The sequence below is a fragment of the Apus apus genome, chromosome 16 (genome assembly GCF_020740795.1).
Source record: "Apus apus isolate bApuApu2 chromosome 16, bApuApu2.pri.cur, whole genome shotgun sequence".
Classification (NCBI taxonomy): Eukaryota; Metazoa; Chordata; class Aves; order Apodiformes; family Apodidae; genus Apus; species Apus apus.
The window spans coordinates 4,999,588-5,012,968 of NC_067297.1; the positions used below are offsets into that span (position 1 = coordinate 4,999,588).

Below are 13,381 nucleotides of genomic sequence, written 5' to 3' on the forward strand. Positions count from 1 at the left end.
GAGGATGTAGCAATCTCTCAGGAATGGAAAGACTTGCTTCCTATCCTGCTGAACAAGAAATAGAGCTGCAAAACTGGAACAAATTTCTGATTGCTGTGCTCTTAAGCTTGAGTTTTGGGACATCTTCACTCCCGTTGAGCTTAAATAACTTTGTGTTGACCTGTGCAGCTTAGTTTTGCCTCTTGTGAATCCTTTGGCCATCCCACACTTATGTTGATTAACACAAGCCTCCCATTCAAGAACAGAGAGAGCTCTTTTCCCTAGAGCTGTGGAGGTTATCTTTCCATGTCAACCAGTGCAGCACAGTCTTTCCTGCAGCCTTGCCTCAGCAAGCTTGTGCTTTTCTAACATTACCCTTAATTGTTGGTTTCCAAACCTATCATAGTACCACTCACAGCCTCTATTTTTGATGTAGCTGCAAGGAATAACTATTCCATTGTGGAGAAGACTCTTATCGATACCAGTTACCTACATGTTGGACTCTCTCCCCTTTTTCTGCAGTTCTACAGATAGATGGTTTCAGTTTATAAACCAAAATTATGACAAATGGTACAAATAAACTTATCTAGAGTAGCCCTTGGGAGTTTGCCTCTGGAAATATTTTGAGAAAGGCTAATGTCATTAATTCACCTCTCATGAGCTAACTCTGAAGACTTTTGCTGACAGTTTAAGCATGCTTATTGCTGGAGGATGACTTGCCAGGAAAAGGATTTTAAAAATCTGGACTTCTGCCCATTTTTGGGGGGTATCACTATAACTACATTGTCTTGAAAATTTCAATTTCCTGTAATAGCCATGGTAAAGAGTCTTTTGAAAAAATCAGACTTGATCAGTGCTGGGCACTGTAGCAGTTTCATTATTTTGTTTTTTACAAAACAGAGCACACCCTCTTCTGCCCCAGGAACTGTGGACTTGATTGGATGCAGAAACCTGCAGGTAGATCAGTGGGTTGATCCCCCTCACTGTCCTCTACTGGCTTGTCCTTTTTAAGTGGGAGTGAAGAGCCTATCAATTTTGTTTCCCTTTAAGAATTTATGGTTGAATAAGCATTAGATTTATAGCCTCAGACATGCTGAGAAAGTGAAAGCTGATTAGCTGAAGTGGGAAATGTGATATGATTCAGACTGCTCACATCCCCGTTTTTTTTCTTTTTCTAATGTCTGTTTGTCTCACAAATATGTCAAACCACTGGAAGGAAAGTTCTGCCACTTAGAGATGTGACTTTTTCACCCCATCCTTTAATGCCTGGGAAAGCCCCTTCTCACCTCCTTAGGGGACAGGAAAGGTAACACGAGCCATTCCTAATATTCATTAGAGGAATGCTCTTAAAAATATAATATATATCAGACTTCCTTCACTCTAGTGAAGCCAAAAAGGGCAAAACCTAGTTTTTCATTTTCTTCTTCATTGGTTCATTGTCCTGAGGAAGGTAACTGCATGTCTCAGAGGATACGTATGTGGATGTGTACTCCCACACAAACTGTCAGTACTAAGGAAGCAAAAGAGTGGGATACATTTCGGATACTGCTTGGTTTTGGACACCTCAGTACATAATTAGGGTTACCTTTGCAATGATTTTTATGTGGATGAAAGACCCTCCCCCAAAAAGTTGCAGTAAGGAAAGACATCTATAGATAAAATTTTAAAATACATAAAAACAAATTTGGGAACTTGTTATGGGTTCTGCCTTTCAAAGGATTAAAAAGTTGTGTAGAATTTGATAAGTTTTCCAATACTTATTGAATACTTTGCTGAATTCTGCCAGGTTTTATGAAAAGGTAGCCCTCTGCAAGTGGCAATAAAGCACTCCCAAGGAAGTGAGTTGGAGCCATTGTTTGGTCTAGGATAATACCTGAGCTGTGTCTCTTAACGTGGCAGGTACCTGAAAACCTGCACTCGCTGATATAAAACCCCTGGGTGTTCTAAACAAAAGCAGCTGCCAGTCTGAGTCTGAGCCTGAGGTCATGGGCCAAGAACAATTGCCACTTTCCAGGCTCTTTGGTGCCAGTAAACGCTCCACGGGCGCAGTGCCCAGCCTCGTGCTCTTGTGCAGGCATTTGTGGTGCAGATACTCCCATGGGGAAGGACAGGTAGCTCCTGTGCACTGGGAAGAGAGAAGAAATTTCTCTTCCTGCAGCCAAACGGAAAAGTTTTCTCAGGTTACTGCTTGCTCTGTGTGCTGGATTCAGGTATTCACCTGTGGCATAAATACTTAGGTAGGTCACACAGTGCCAGCTACAGTAACTTGCAGACCTTTTCCTCTGATGAAGGTTGCTTTGGAAATAAGTGACTGCTTCAGCTACTGAGATGCTTCTCTGGGGAAGCATTGCTAAGGTGCAGGTCCCTGTCACTTGGGACACTGGGACAGATTTATTCCACCTAGTGGTGATTGAAACTGCAACTGTGAGGTGGCATTGGGATGCTTTTCTGCCAGACGCTTGGGGAGCTGGACATGACAAACTGGCTTCTCAAAGTCAGGGGCAGGATGATTAGGGGAGATGAACACAAACCCTGAGTAAATATAGGACATGGAAGGGACCTTTGTGCTGAGAGCAGTCTTTTTCAGCCATTGCTTTAATTCTCTAGGGTTGCCTTCTGAAATGCTCATATATGAGCATCTGAATCAGTGAATCAGGGATTTATCGTCTCTTTGAGACATATCCAGACTTAATTCTTTCCCTGCTCACCATAAACCTTTTGACTGCATGACAAGCATTTCCTGTGTGTGCCCATGTTTTTGTCAAATGGTTTATGGGCAGATTCAACCAAATATGAAAGAAGAATAATTCACTTTGTACAACCATGGGCCTGGCTTTGAAAGCAATGCCAGTTGTCTAGGGCTTCATGGCCCGATGGAACTTGCAGTTACCAAGGTTTTTTCTGGAAGCTGCTTATGTCAGGAGCAAAAGAATGGTGCCTGCCCAGCATTATTTCTGCTGTGTAGAGCCTTGTGCCCACCTGTGGGATCCCCCCCAACCTAGTCTCCATTGCAAGGACAAGGGAGATTCTTGACTGAGAGTTCTAGGAAAGGGTTGTCTCGGTGGTGTGTGAGAAGGTCTGGGTCTGTTTTTTTGGTCTGCCACAAGATTTCCTGGATGACTGCGATTGTCAGTGTCTAGCATTTCCAGATACATGGAGTAGGGATAGAACATCCTCCTTTTGTCTTGCCCCCTGTGTGCAAGTGAGTAAGGTTGTTGAGGGATGTGTTCAGAGACCAGTGTTTTGTAGTGATTTGTTAAAAAACATTGAGCACAACTGGAATGCAGATCAAAGCCCAGTGCCCTCAATGCTGAGCATAGGCTTTCTGGAGTGATGCAGTAAAGGTGGCTGAATATCCTCCATGCATGGCAGAGCCACCTAGCCAAGATGTGCAGTGCTATCAACCAGAGGTGGTTTTGGAAGACAAGCAGCAGGCTGGATGGATGCTGTGATGATCAGTTAGGCCACCTACATGTCATGGAATGTATGGAAGATTTAACTTCTACCTGAGCACCCTGTGGTTCTTGTACCAGCTGTGTCTTCCACCCAGCTTCAGAGTTTATGAATCACATTGGTGAGGCACTACACTTTCTGCAGGAATCTTTGTCTTTGACACAGAGCTTAGGCCAAGGACCCAGAGGCATCACATCCTCAGCCAAGCTATGTTAGGCAGCACAATTGAATTTTGTACTTACCAGGGCAGCTGTTCTCCTGGAGTTGGTTTGCCAGCCTGATGGCTGGGAGAGCAGCAGAGCAGGTGAAATTATTTTGGGGAGAGCATCTGCAATTTCCTGTGTGTGCAGAAGTGGGTTTTGTTTTCTGGAGAAATCTTGTGCCACTGTTCCCACACCCACCATAAGTGTCCCTGTGCTCTGCACTAATGCTCTTTGCGTCTGGAATGTATGAGTAAAAGTGGTTGTTTGTGTAGCAAGCCCAGTGTTTCCAGGAAGCACGAGAACTGCATGTGCACAGACAATCCAGTGCTGTCTGGACACATCAGACATTCTACAAAGTCACGCGCCAAGTATGCAGAACATGGGCTGCAGGTGTGCCCAGCTCCTTTCTGCAGGCCATGTCTCCTCCATAGGTGCCAGCAGCTCACAGGATGCGTGATGCTTCCTGGAGGCCCTGAGCTTACCATGTAGAGCAGCACAGCACCAGGGATACAGAGAGTAGCTTTGGCCTGGCTGCTGTGAGCCTAGAAGGATGCCCAGACAGGTGCACAAATTCTTCACTGCTGGCCTGGTGACATCTCTAAGTGGACAAAAGGAATGAGTCCACGACAGTCCATCTGGACTGTAACCCTACCTCAGCCAAGTCTCATGTGAGTCCTAGAAATCAAGCTCTCGCAGGTGAATGGGCACTTCTCCGTGGGTACCTGGCCAAGACAGTGCCACACACTGTGTCACAAGATGCTGTGAGCTTTCTCTTAACCCTTGGAGGAACTGAGTAAGGTGTTCTGGAAATGCATCACTGGTGGGTTGATAATTGCCACCAAGAGCACAATGCACTGCAGCTGGAGAGCAGGAGGCTGCTTGGGTTAAGTGTTGTTCCTAAGCCTTGTGAAGTTTGTTGCATGGGAATCCCCAGAGGGTAAGAGGGAGGGAGAATTAGGGGGGTGTTTGCCTGGAGCAGTAATGAATATATTTTTAGTAGAAAGGAAGGGACATCTCTAGTCGTGGGATAACAGCTGCACGATTTCAGAATTCCTCTGACAAGATGTAGCCAATTCCAGGGCTGCAGGATTTGAAGGGTTTGTTTTGTTTTTTGTTTTTCCAAGTTTCAAGCGCCATCAGCCAATCTCCTGCGCCCTGATTGTGCTGTTCAAAGCACAGATGCTGTTTTGCTGTGTTGATGAGGTCTGAATGTGAGCAGTTCCCTGTTACCATCCGTGCGGTGCCCTTAGCATCCCCTAAGCATTGAGCAGGACCCACAACTCGCTGGAGAAGACTTTTTATCTCTCCGAATCAGCTGAATCCCTCCCTCATTTTTGGAAGGAGGACTTCAGTGTATTTTGGGTACTGGGAATTACGTGGTTAGCTCCTTCACCTACTTCCTCTTTTCTGATTTTGAAATACAGCTGAAGAAGAGAGGCTCAAGCCTTCTGGGTCTTGTGTGGAGCCAGGTTTTTCCCAAGGGCCATTAGCAGGGATTTAAAGCACATGCAGGATCTCCATTCCGCCCTGTGCCTGACAAAAGCAGCCTCTCTCCTCCTGTGTCTTGAATTTGTATTGGGATAGGAGCATGAACCTGTGGGAGTCACTATTTCGTCAAGAAATTGAAAGATCTCTATGGCTTCTTGGATTTATTTTTTTTTTTTAAATGTTTGTTTGCTGAGAGAATTCTGGGGACAGAGGCAGAAGGAGCATTGGGTAAACACTGGAAGCCCAGAGCTACCGTTGTCTGATCGGAGACACATAGGGTCAAGTACAGTGTGGGACCCATGCTGGACAATGTGGGAATCTGGCCATCTACTTTCCATGCTAAGCGTTACCAAGGGAAGGAAATTGCATTGAAATGTTAAACTGTTGCCCTGATTTACATTTTCAGAGAGAAGAACTGGTGGAGTCAGCTCAGGACTCGCAGTAACCTGTGAGGCCCTGGGAACAGGCCGATATTTCAAACAAACAAAGGTCCCTGGCTGCACTGTCAGGTTCTGACCATGTTGCTTATTGTCTTTTTCAACAGATCTTGGAGAATATACTGCTAAAAGCACTGGCTCCAGCCAGGTGTATCACTGCTTCCACCACTGAAGTTCCCTTTGGTGTGTGCAGTGCAACCCACAGCACACCTCTGGTCAGAGCACTGTCCTCAGCTTAATTCCTTCTTTTGGAAAAAGACACAGGGTCAGCTTAGCTGAGGAACACTGCTGACTTGTCTCAGTTATTTAAGGAAGTTTGATGGTGCTGGCCTTCCTGAAAGTGCCATTGTGGAGCAGAGTGAGGTGCTGTGCAAGGAAGTGCCAGCCTGGCTTCTGCAATTCAGTCAGCAGAATTTCCCTGGATCACACCTGAATGTGGATGTGGGGCAGATGGCACTGTGCCTCCAAGTTCAAAGTGCTCTTTGGCTTACAGATCTACTGCAAGACAGACCTAGCAATTCCATGCTATGAGGCTGCTCCTTTGCCAGAAAGGAGGAACTACCTCAGCCTTCAGCAAGAGAGCCACAGTGGTCTTCATCACCAAGGCTCAGAGCAGTGTTGTTGATTATCCAGGCTGCGAGATCTATGGTGTGACTAAGTGGGCTGGCAGAGTGAAGGAACACAGACTGAAACTGTATTAATTTACCTGCTTTTCTGTCACCTGTTCACTGCCTAGAGGAAAGAGGAGGGAGGCAGGAGGGATACATGAAGTCTGTGCTGCATGGGTTGTGCGTGGCAGTTCAAAGGCCCGTGTGAAGAAGCAGTTGCCTTCTTGCTGTCTTCTGGGCCAGTGGGGAGTTGCTTGGGTGTCAGAAGCTTGTTTAATGATGCTGATGTAATTCCCATTTCCTCTGCTTTATAGGTACAATGGCTTGGTGACTGGCTCTCGAGCTAAAGGTATCATTGCCATCTGCTGGGTATTGTCTTTCATCATCGGCTTGACACCAATGCTAGGGTGGCACAAGCGCTCCCAGATCGAAGAGCTGGGGTCCAATAAGTCCTCTCCCATCAACTGCAGCAACAGTATGGTGGTGTGTCTCTTTGAGGCTGTGGTCACCATGGAGTACATGGTCTACTACAACTTCTTTGCCTGTGTGCTCTTGCCCCTCCTCCTCATGTTTGGTATCTACTTGAAAATCTTCATGGCAGCCCGGCGACAGCTCAAGCAGATGGAGAACAAGATGGTACATGGGGAACGTTCCCGCTCCACTTTGCAGAAGGAAGTCCATGCAGCCAAGTCTTTAGCCATCATTGTTGGGTTGTTTGCAGTCTGCTGGCTTCCGCTCCATATTATTAACTGCTTTACCCTTTTTTGCCCAAATTGTGCCCACGCTCCCCTCTGGCTGATGTATCTGGCTATCATCCTCTCTCATGCCAACTCAGTTGTAAATCCTCTAATTTATGCCTACCGAATCAGGGAGTTCCGATACACCTTCCGTAAAATCATCAGCCAGCACATCCTGGGCCGGAAGGAGCCGTTCCAGGCGGGAACAGCCAGCTCCCGGACTTCCACGCACGGCGGGGATGCAGAGAACGCCAGCATACGGATCAGTGAGTATGCGCTAGAGGTGTACACCAACGGGGAGATCCACAGGGATCCCGAAAAGCAGGACTTCAATAAATGCAAAGCTGGCTTGGAATGGCACCGGAATGGAAACACTCTGGACATGGAGACAAATGGGCATCTCCCACATTCCTGCAAAAATGGGATTCTCTCAGATGCACGCATGAATAGGGAGCTTCACAGTGAAGAGCTAATTGATGCCCAGGTGTCTTACTCAGATCTAGAAAGAGCAGCCTTTGCAGCAGCTGATGTTTCCTGATGAGACTTCCAGAGTTTACCTGGTAGAATTATTATTTCTCCATTGGTGACCTCTGCCATGGCAGAAAGGGAAGGCTGGGGGGCGGGGGAGAGGTGTTTATTCAGATTGCTGTGGAGAAAGGGGTCCCTACCCAGGACTGTCGGGATGATCCTAAATACTAGACTGGAGAAAAGCCAAGAGACCATTGAAATGGACTAAGGAAGGAGGGACACATCTATCAATGACCTGTCACCAAGAGCAGTGCCAAGGTCAAAGATGGCATTCCAAGTTCAGCACTGGGAGACTCTGCTGATGCAGGGCATATTGCGACATTATGCTGTGTGTCTGTAGTTCTATGTTGGGTTTGCTGACTTTCCCAACAGAAACAAAAGCATGGCTGGAAGCCTTCTCTGAATTGTAAAGAGAAGGGAGGAGCCCTTCAGTACTTTGGCCCGGCAGCAAACCGAAGGGGGACAGCAACATCTATTGGTCAGGAAGGATGCCAGCAGCTTCCCGGAGAGGGAAGGAATTTACCTGATGGGAACTTTGGATACCTTCACCCATGGTGTTTTGTCTTTCAGTTCATGTTTTTAAAGCTTAGACTGCAACAGGTTGCTGAAAAGGTTTTTTCCTTGTCTTGGTTACTTTAAGTTATAAAAGATGGGCAAGAACTCATGCCCATTCCCTGAGCGCTCCAACGTTCCAGATGCACAAGGCAAATATAACCTCATAGCTCTCCACTTTGCCTAATAAATAACGAAAACAGAGTCTGTAATATGGATTTTCCTTAGCAAAAGGGCTGTGAGCAGGACTTGGTGCTGCAGGTAGTAGACAGGCCAGGTTGTGGTCTGTGTCACCAGGGTGGTCATGCCCCAGGTGATGTGAAGAGCTGTCAGGTGTGTGAGCTGTCCACAGGCTGGTGGGCACTGTCTGCTTTTTCCCCTACCTCTCTGCTTGTCCTCTTGGGCTCCTGGAATGCAAATTCCTTCCATGGCCCTAAATGTGTGTAAGGGGAGCTAATTTTCCATGTTTTGGTCATTTTCATCCTCACTCAAAAAGGCTGTGGGGTTTGGTTTTTTTCTTTCTTTCTTTCTCGGGTTAGGAAGGAACAGACACGCACACACACCTAACACCTATTTTTAAAATTCCAATGACCTCTATTTAAACACTTTTTCCCCTGTGATTTCAGTTTTTTCCTGATGTGCTTTACTGTGAAGCCTGTTGTGTCCCTGCAGAGCAGAGGCCGACAGAGCTGGGTCTGTCTGGTTAGAAGATGCTCCTACTCTGAGAAGCTGAAAAGTGTCAGTAGCAGTGGAAATCAGCTTAGAAACTGCACTGGTCTGTCTGTATAAGAGAGCTGGCAAACCTGTGCTGATGTGGTTTGTAGTAGAGTTGTTTCACAGCAGTTTGATAATTTTCTGTATCACTTACGAAGCCTGGTAGCTCAAGGACAGCAGAATGCCACATCAGCTTGAGTTCTACCTAAACATTTTCTGGTCTTTGTTTTCCAGACAAATAATCCATGACCAACACCACCAGCCTTCTGGAGATGCAGGCAGTAATGGTTCTACTGGAAAACTAAAAGTCTGGTAATTATAGGGATCTGAAACTTATTCCCTAGCTGAAAACATCAGAAGTATCAGCCCCCAAACCTGGCTCCTCCTGTTCACTAACATTATAGAAGCCAAATAATCTCATTTTCAGCAAGGACAGGAGAACTGGATTTTGATATTTGAGGAAGAGCAGGTTAGGTTGGTTTGTTCTTATTCCATGTTTATTTAAAATATTTTGAACTATTAAAATTATAATCAGTTTTATTTGAGGAGAGTTTTCTTTTTCCCCAACATGAAGGTGGGGAGTAGTTTACAATGCAGAACGTGTTCAGGTGTGTACCTGCTCCAGGCTAGCACAAAGCTGCTGTGGGACAGGTAAAAAGATGCGGTTGCCACCACAATCCTTAGGCAGTTTTGTGGAACAATAGACTTCTCAGTTTAATCAAATTGATGCTTCCTTGGCATGGCTCTTCCACACAGTCTAACGTCAGAGGAGTGGATTATCACTCCAGTACCATTAACAACCTCTAAGCCATTTCCCTGTGACTGACGTAGTAGGTTGTTCCTCTGTAGGGTGACTTGGGATCTTGTTACTTGATCTTTCTTGGTGGAATATTTCTGTAAGTTAGTTGTGGGATGGCTCCTCTGACCTGTAACAGTGGCAGAGGAACTCAGGAAAATGGGGGCCTGATCTCTTCAGGCCTTGGTTGGGAGCTGAAATGTTTCTAAGAATAACACAGGATTACATCTGGTGTTCATGGCAATAACAATTAGGTCCACAAAGAAGCAGAGCAGGGAAAAAAAGTGTGGGAAAATACCAGCATTGTTCATGTGCTGGGACACATGGAAGTGCAGAAGTGTCTCCCATTGAGCTTTAGTTGACATTATAAAGGGATGTTTTATGCCACATTGCATCAGACTTACAACAGCTGGTGTGGATTGGTTGATTTCTATTGTTTCCTGGGCTTCTTCACACTCAATTATGGCAGCTTCTTGTCTGGTTGCCACAAGAATCAAGTTGATCTATGTTGATGCGACAGACTTAGAATTGTCCCTCTGGAAAACTTCCCTGGCTAACCAGATCACCAGGCAAGTTTAACTAAGTTCCAGATGTCTTGAAATTAGCTTATCTGTTGCTGCTGGAGATGTCCCTAAGTGTGTCCAGTCCCTTTCAAAATTAGTGATCCAGATTTGAAAATAAAAGGGTGTGTGCAGGGGCTGGGGATGTGTGCAGGAAGAAGTGCAGCAGGGGTGAGGAGGCAGTGTGTTTTATCTAGAGTTGGAAGTCTGTAGTCACAAGAAGGAAAGGATGGCAATTGCACCACATGCTGGGTGCCTTCTGGCAAACGTATGTCTGAGACGGACTTTCAGAAGATGTTTCTGAAGCAGTGTTGGGGAAAGTATGAGCCTTTTGAACAGAATTTTGGACTTGTTTCCTAGGAATCAGGATTTCAAGGCTTGATTTTATTTTCTTTTAAAAAAAAAACAACAAACATAAGCTGAAGGGTCCTGTCAATGAAGTGTGCTCTTTCCTTCTCCTGGCAGTGACCTCCACTCTTGAGAAAGGTACCTGTCTTCCAAACTGTATGGGGCAGGCATCATTAGAAAAGTGAAAATAAAGTCATTCTTTCCTAACCTCTCCATTCATATCCCCATTTTCCTTTCAGCTGGAGAATATTTAGCTGATGAAATATAGCTGTTCTGATAAACAGAAATGGTACCAAGACAAAGGGAAGAATGAGGTGACCATGAGCAGAGGCTGGAGACAACCTCCTAAGGAATCCAAGATGCAGTGAGTCCAGAGAGTAAGAGCCAGGGTAAGAAGAGACTAATTTCATTGAACTGGAACTTCTTGCTAAAAATGGCTGAACACCCATGTAGATATGTGGTGCCTCACTTGGCCTGGGGGCATTCCACAGATTTCACCATCCCTTGGAGACTCTTAGGCTCCAGGGTTTATTTGCTTTATAGGGTTTTAAGGAAAGTAAAGTCTGATCACTTGCCAGGAGTAATTTTATCAAGAGTTCTTCTCGGGGCCTTCTCCTCACCAGGGCACTGCTTTTTGTGCGTGCAAATAAACACAGTTACTGCCTTGGCCTGCAGAGGTTTTTTGGATCAGTAATGTTTCAAAGCTCTGTGCAGTCTTGGTCTGTAGCTCTTGGACAGAGAAGCACGTTGGCATGGTGGGACAGCTGGGGGTTACCGTAGACAGAAAGGGTTTGCCCCTGATCCTAGTTTGTCTTTGGAAGCTTATTGTGCAGATGGACTTGGGAGTTATATGGATTAGTCTGAATCTTTGATCATTCTTTGAAGAGAGGCTCCAGAGGATGCTGGTGGGTACAGAAAAGTCTCTGAGGTGTGGGAGCAGACTGCAGGGTTAGGGTTAGATGGGAAATCTTGGTGAGAAAGGAAAATTTGTAGAGTAGGTGTTTAGGAGGATTTCAGGGACATGGGAATGTGCTGGGGGGTGCTAAGGATTGCACAGATGGTGCTGGCCTGAGACCAAGGTGTGACTTGCTGAGGAAGGACCTTGGAAAGGATGTAGAGACTTACAGCTCTCCTGGGGTCACTGCAGAGGGTTGGCCTTGCCTGATGTGCACTGAGGGTTGACTTAATGTGGTCTATATGTGACTGAGGTAGAGATACTTCTTAGAGATTACCTCCTTTTCAGATGCATTGTATCCTTTCATGATCATGTTCAGGTGTCAGAAGCCCTTCTGTTTCATGAACATGAGCCCTACCTAAAACCAGATCGATCCAGCCATGTTCTGTGGGAAGGATGACCATGCTGTAGCAGTGCTGTGATGTATTAAAGCTGTAGACACTCTCTAGTGGTGTTTGCTAAGTTTAGCTGCCTGATAATTGGTTCTCTCCCAGTTTGTATGGGGCATCAAACTGCACTTAGTCACACCAGAGAGTTTTGTCTTCCTAGCCCTGAGTTTTTGGCCTTCTTCACAGTAAAACGCATCAAGAGTAACTCAAATCACACCAGTTCCTCATTTCCTTGAGAGGTGACTAACCCTGACAGAGAATTCCAAAACTGGAGCAACTTTGTGTGGAACCCCCTGTCTTACTTGTGTGCTGGGAGTGTTCACAAAAGGATGTGTTTAAGTCAAGACTGAAACCTGTTGATCAGAGAACAACTTTGCTTCCCCTACTCTGTCTCAGGAGCTGGTGTTCCTGCCCCCTGTCCTGTGGAGCAGTTGTCTCTGCATCCTGCAAGCCAAGACACTATGAACTCCCTGCTGCACACACTGTCACTGTAAAACAATTACTCTTTCAATTTAAATGTTTTATTAATATAGTTGTTGTTTTCCCTCTGTGTCAGTTACCAGTGGGAGGGGAGGGAAAGGGGTGGGAGAATCTGTGCATGCAAATGTATTTAAAGTGCGTTGACCAAAGTCTGTTGTTTGTTTTTCTTTTTTTAACCTGTGAAGTTTTCATATCTGTGAAGTCATCAGACTGCTGGGCAGTGAGGAGCCACTGGTGCTGCTGAGTCTGTCTTGGTTACATTTCTTAATAAGCATTAAAATAATAAAATATATTTGTAAAAGAGAGTGTGAGTGCCTTTGTCCCAGGAAGCTCTGGCTGGCTGCCCCTTCTCTGTGCAAGTGTTTTCTTATGATTTTATTAGCTTTTCCCATAGACTGATCCTTCCAGAGAGCTCTCTCCTTGGAGCTGCCTGTTCTGTTGCGGAAGACATTAGCAAGAGCTGTGGTGACTGGAGCCTGGACTAGAAGGCCCCTCACTTCTCTGACATCCTGGGATCTATCATCTCAGCCATCAGAGGGCATGTTTGCAGCTGTGCACTGAAGGCAAGGCAGAGCACTGTATGTGCCCAAACCACTGCAGGGTCAGTGTGTTAAGTCACAGGACCTCAAGGGTCCATACGTGGACCGTGGAACGACTTTTCCAGCCGTGATTGGAGCATCTCAGTCTACTGGCTCTCCTTCCACATGGCCCTGCCAGTGCACCTCAGACCTTCTTCTAAGACTGTTGCAAATTCCCACCTCTGTCCTGTTCTGGCAATGCCACAGGCTGAGCTTGCCCCAGTCTGATGTCATCCAACTGGGGTTGGGAGGCGGGGGATCTAGATGCTACTGTGGTGTCTCTCAAGCCAAAACTGAGCAATACTGAGAGAATGAAACAGGGGTAAGTTCCAGCTTTTTCCAACTGAGCTACTAAATATGTGTGTGAGGAGGTTAGTGAAAGTCATATGATCCAGGAGCCTTTGGAATTTGGAAGCGATGAAATGGAAGTTCACCAGATAACCATTAGCTACTGGTCATTCCCTCTTTTTGTTCACTTTGCAGCTGGGCTTAAGGCCTTGCTGGAGGCCCCAGTTTGTGGAGAGATGCCAGCAACCTGGTGCTTGGTGGCCAGCTGTGCCTGAGCTGTCCAACCAA

General features: G+C 46.0%; 1 protein-coding gene across 3 annotated transcripts in view; it reads left to right on the plus strand.

The window, feature by feature from the left end:
* The window catches only part of ADORA2A (adenosine A2a receptor), a 28,959-nt gene extending 16,647 nt beyond the window's left edge, over positions 1 to 12,312 (plus strand). For all 3 annotated transcript variants that reach the window (XM_051634260.1, XM_051634261.1, XM_051634262.1), the window contains exon 3: positions 6,483 to 12,312. In XM_051634260.1, coding sequence (XP_051490220.1) covers positions 6,483 to 7,443 — 961 coding nt within the window. In that variant the 3' untranslated portion in view covers positions 7,444 to 12,312. The remainder of the gene's footprint in view (positions 1 to 6,482) is intronic.
* Positions 12,313 to 13,381: the final 1,069 nt, after the last annotated feature.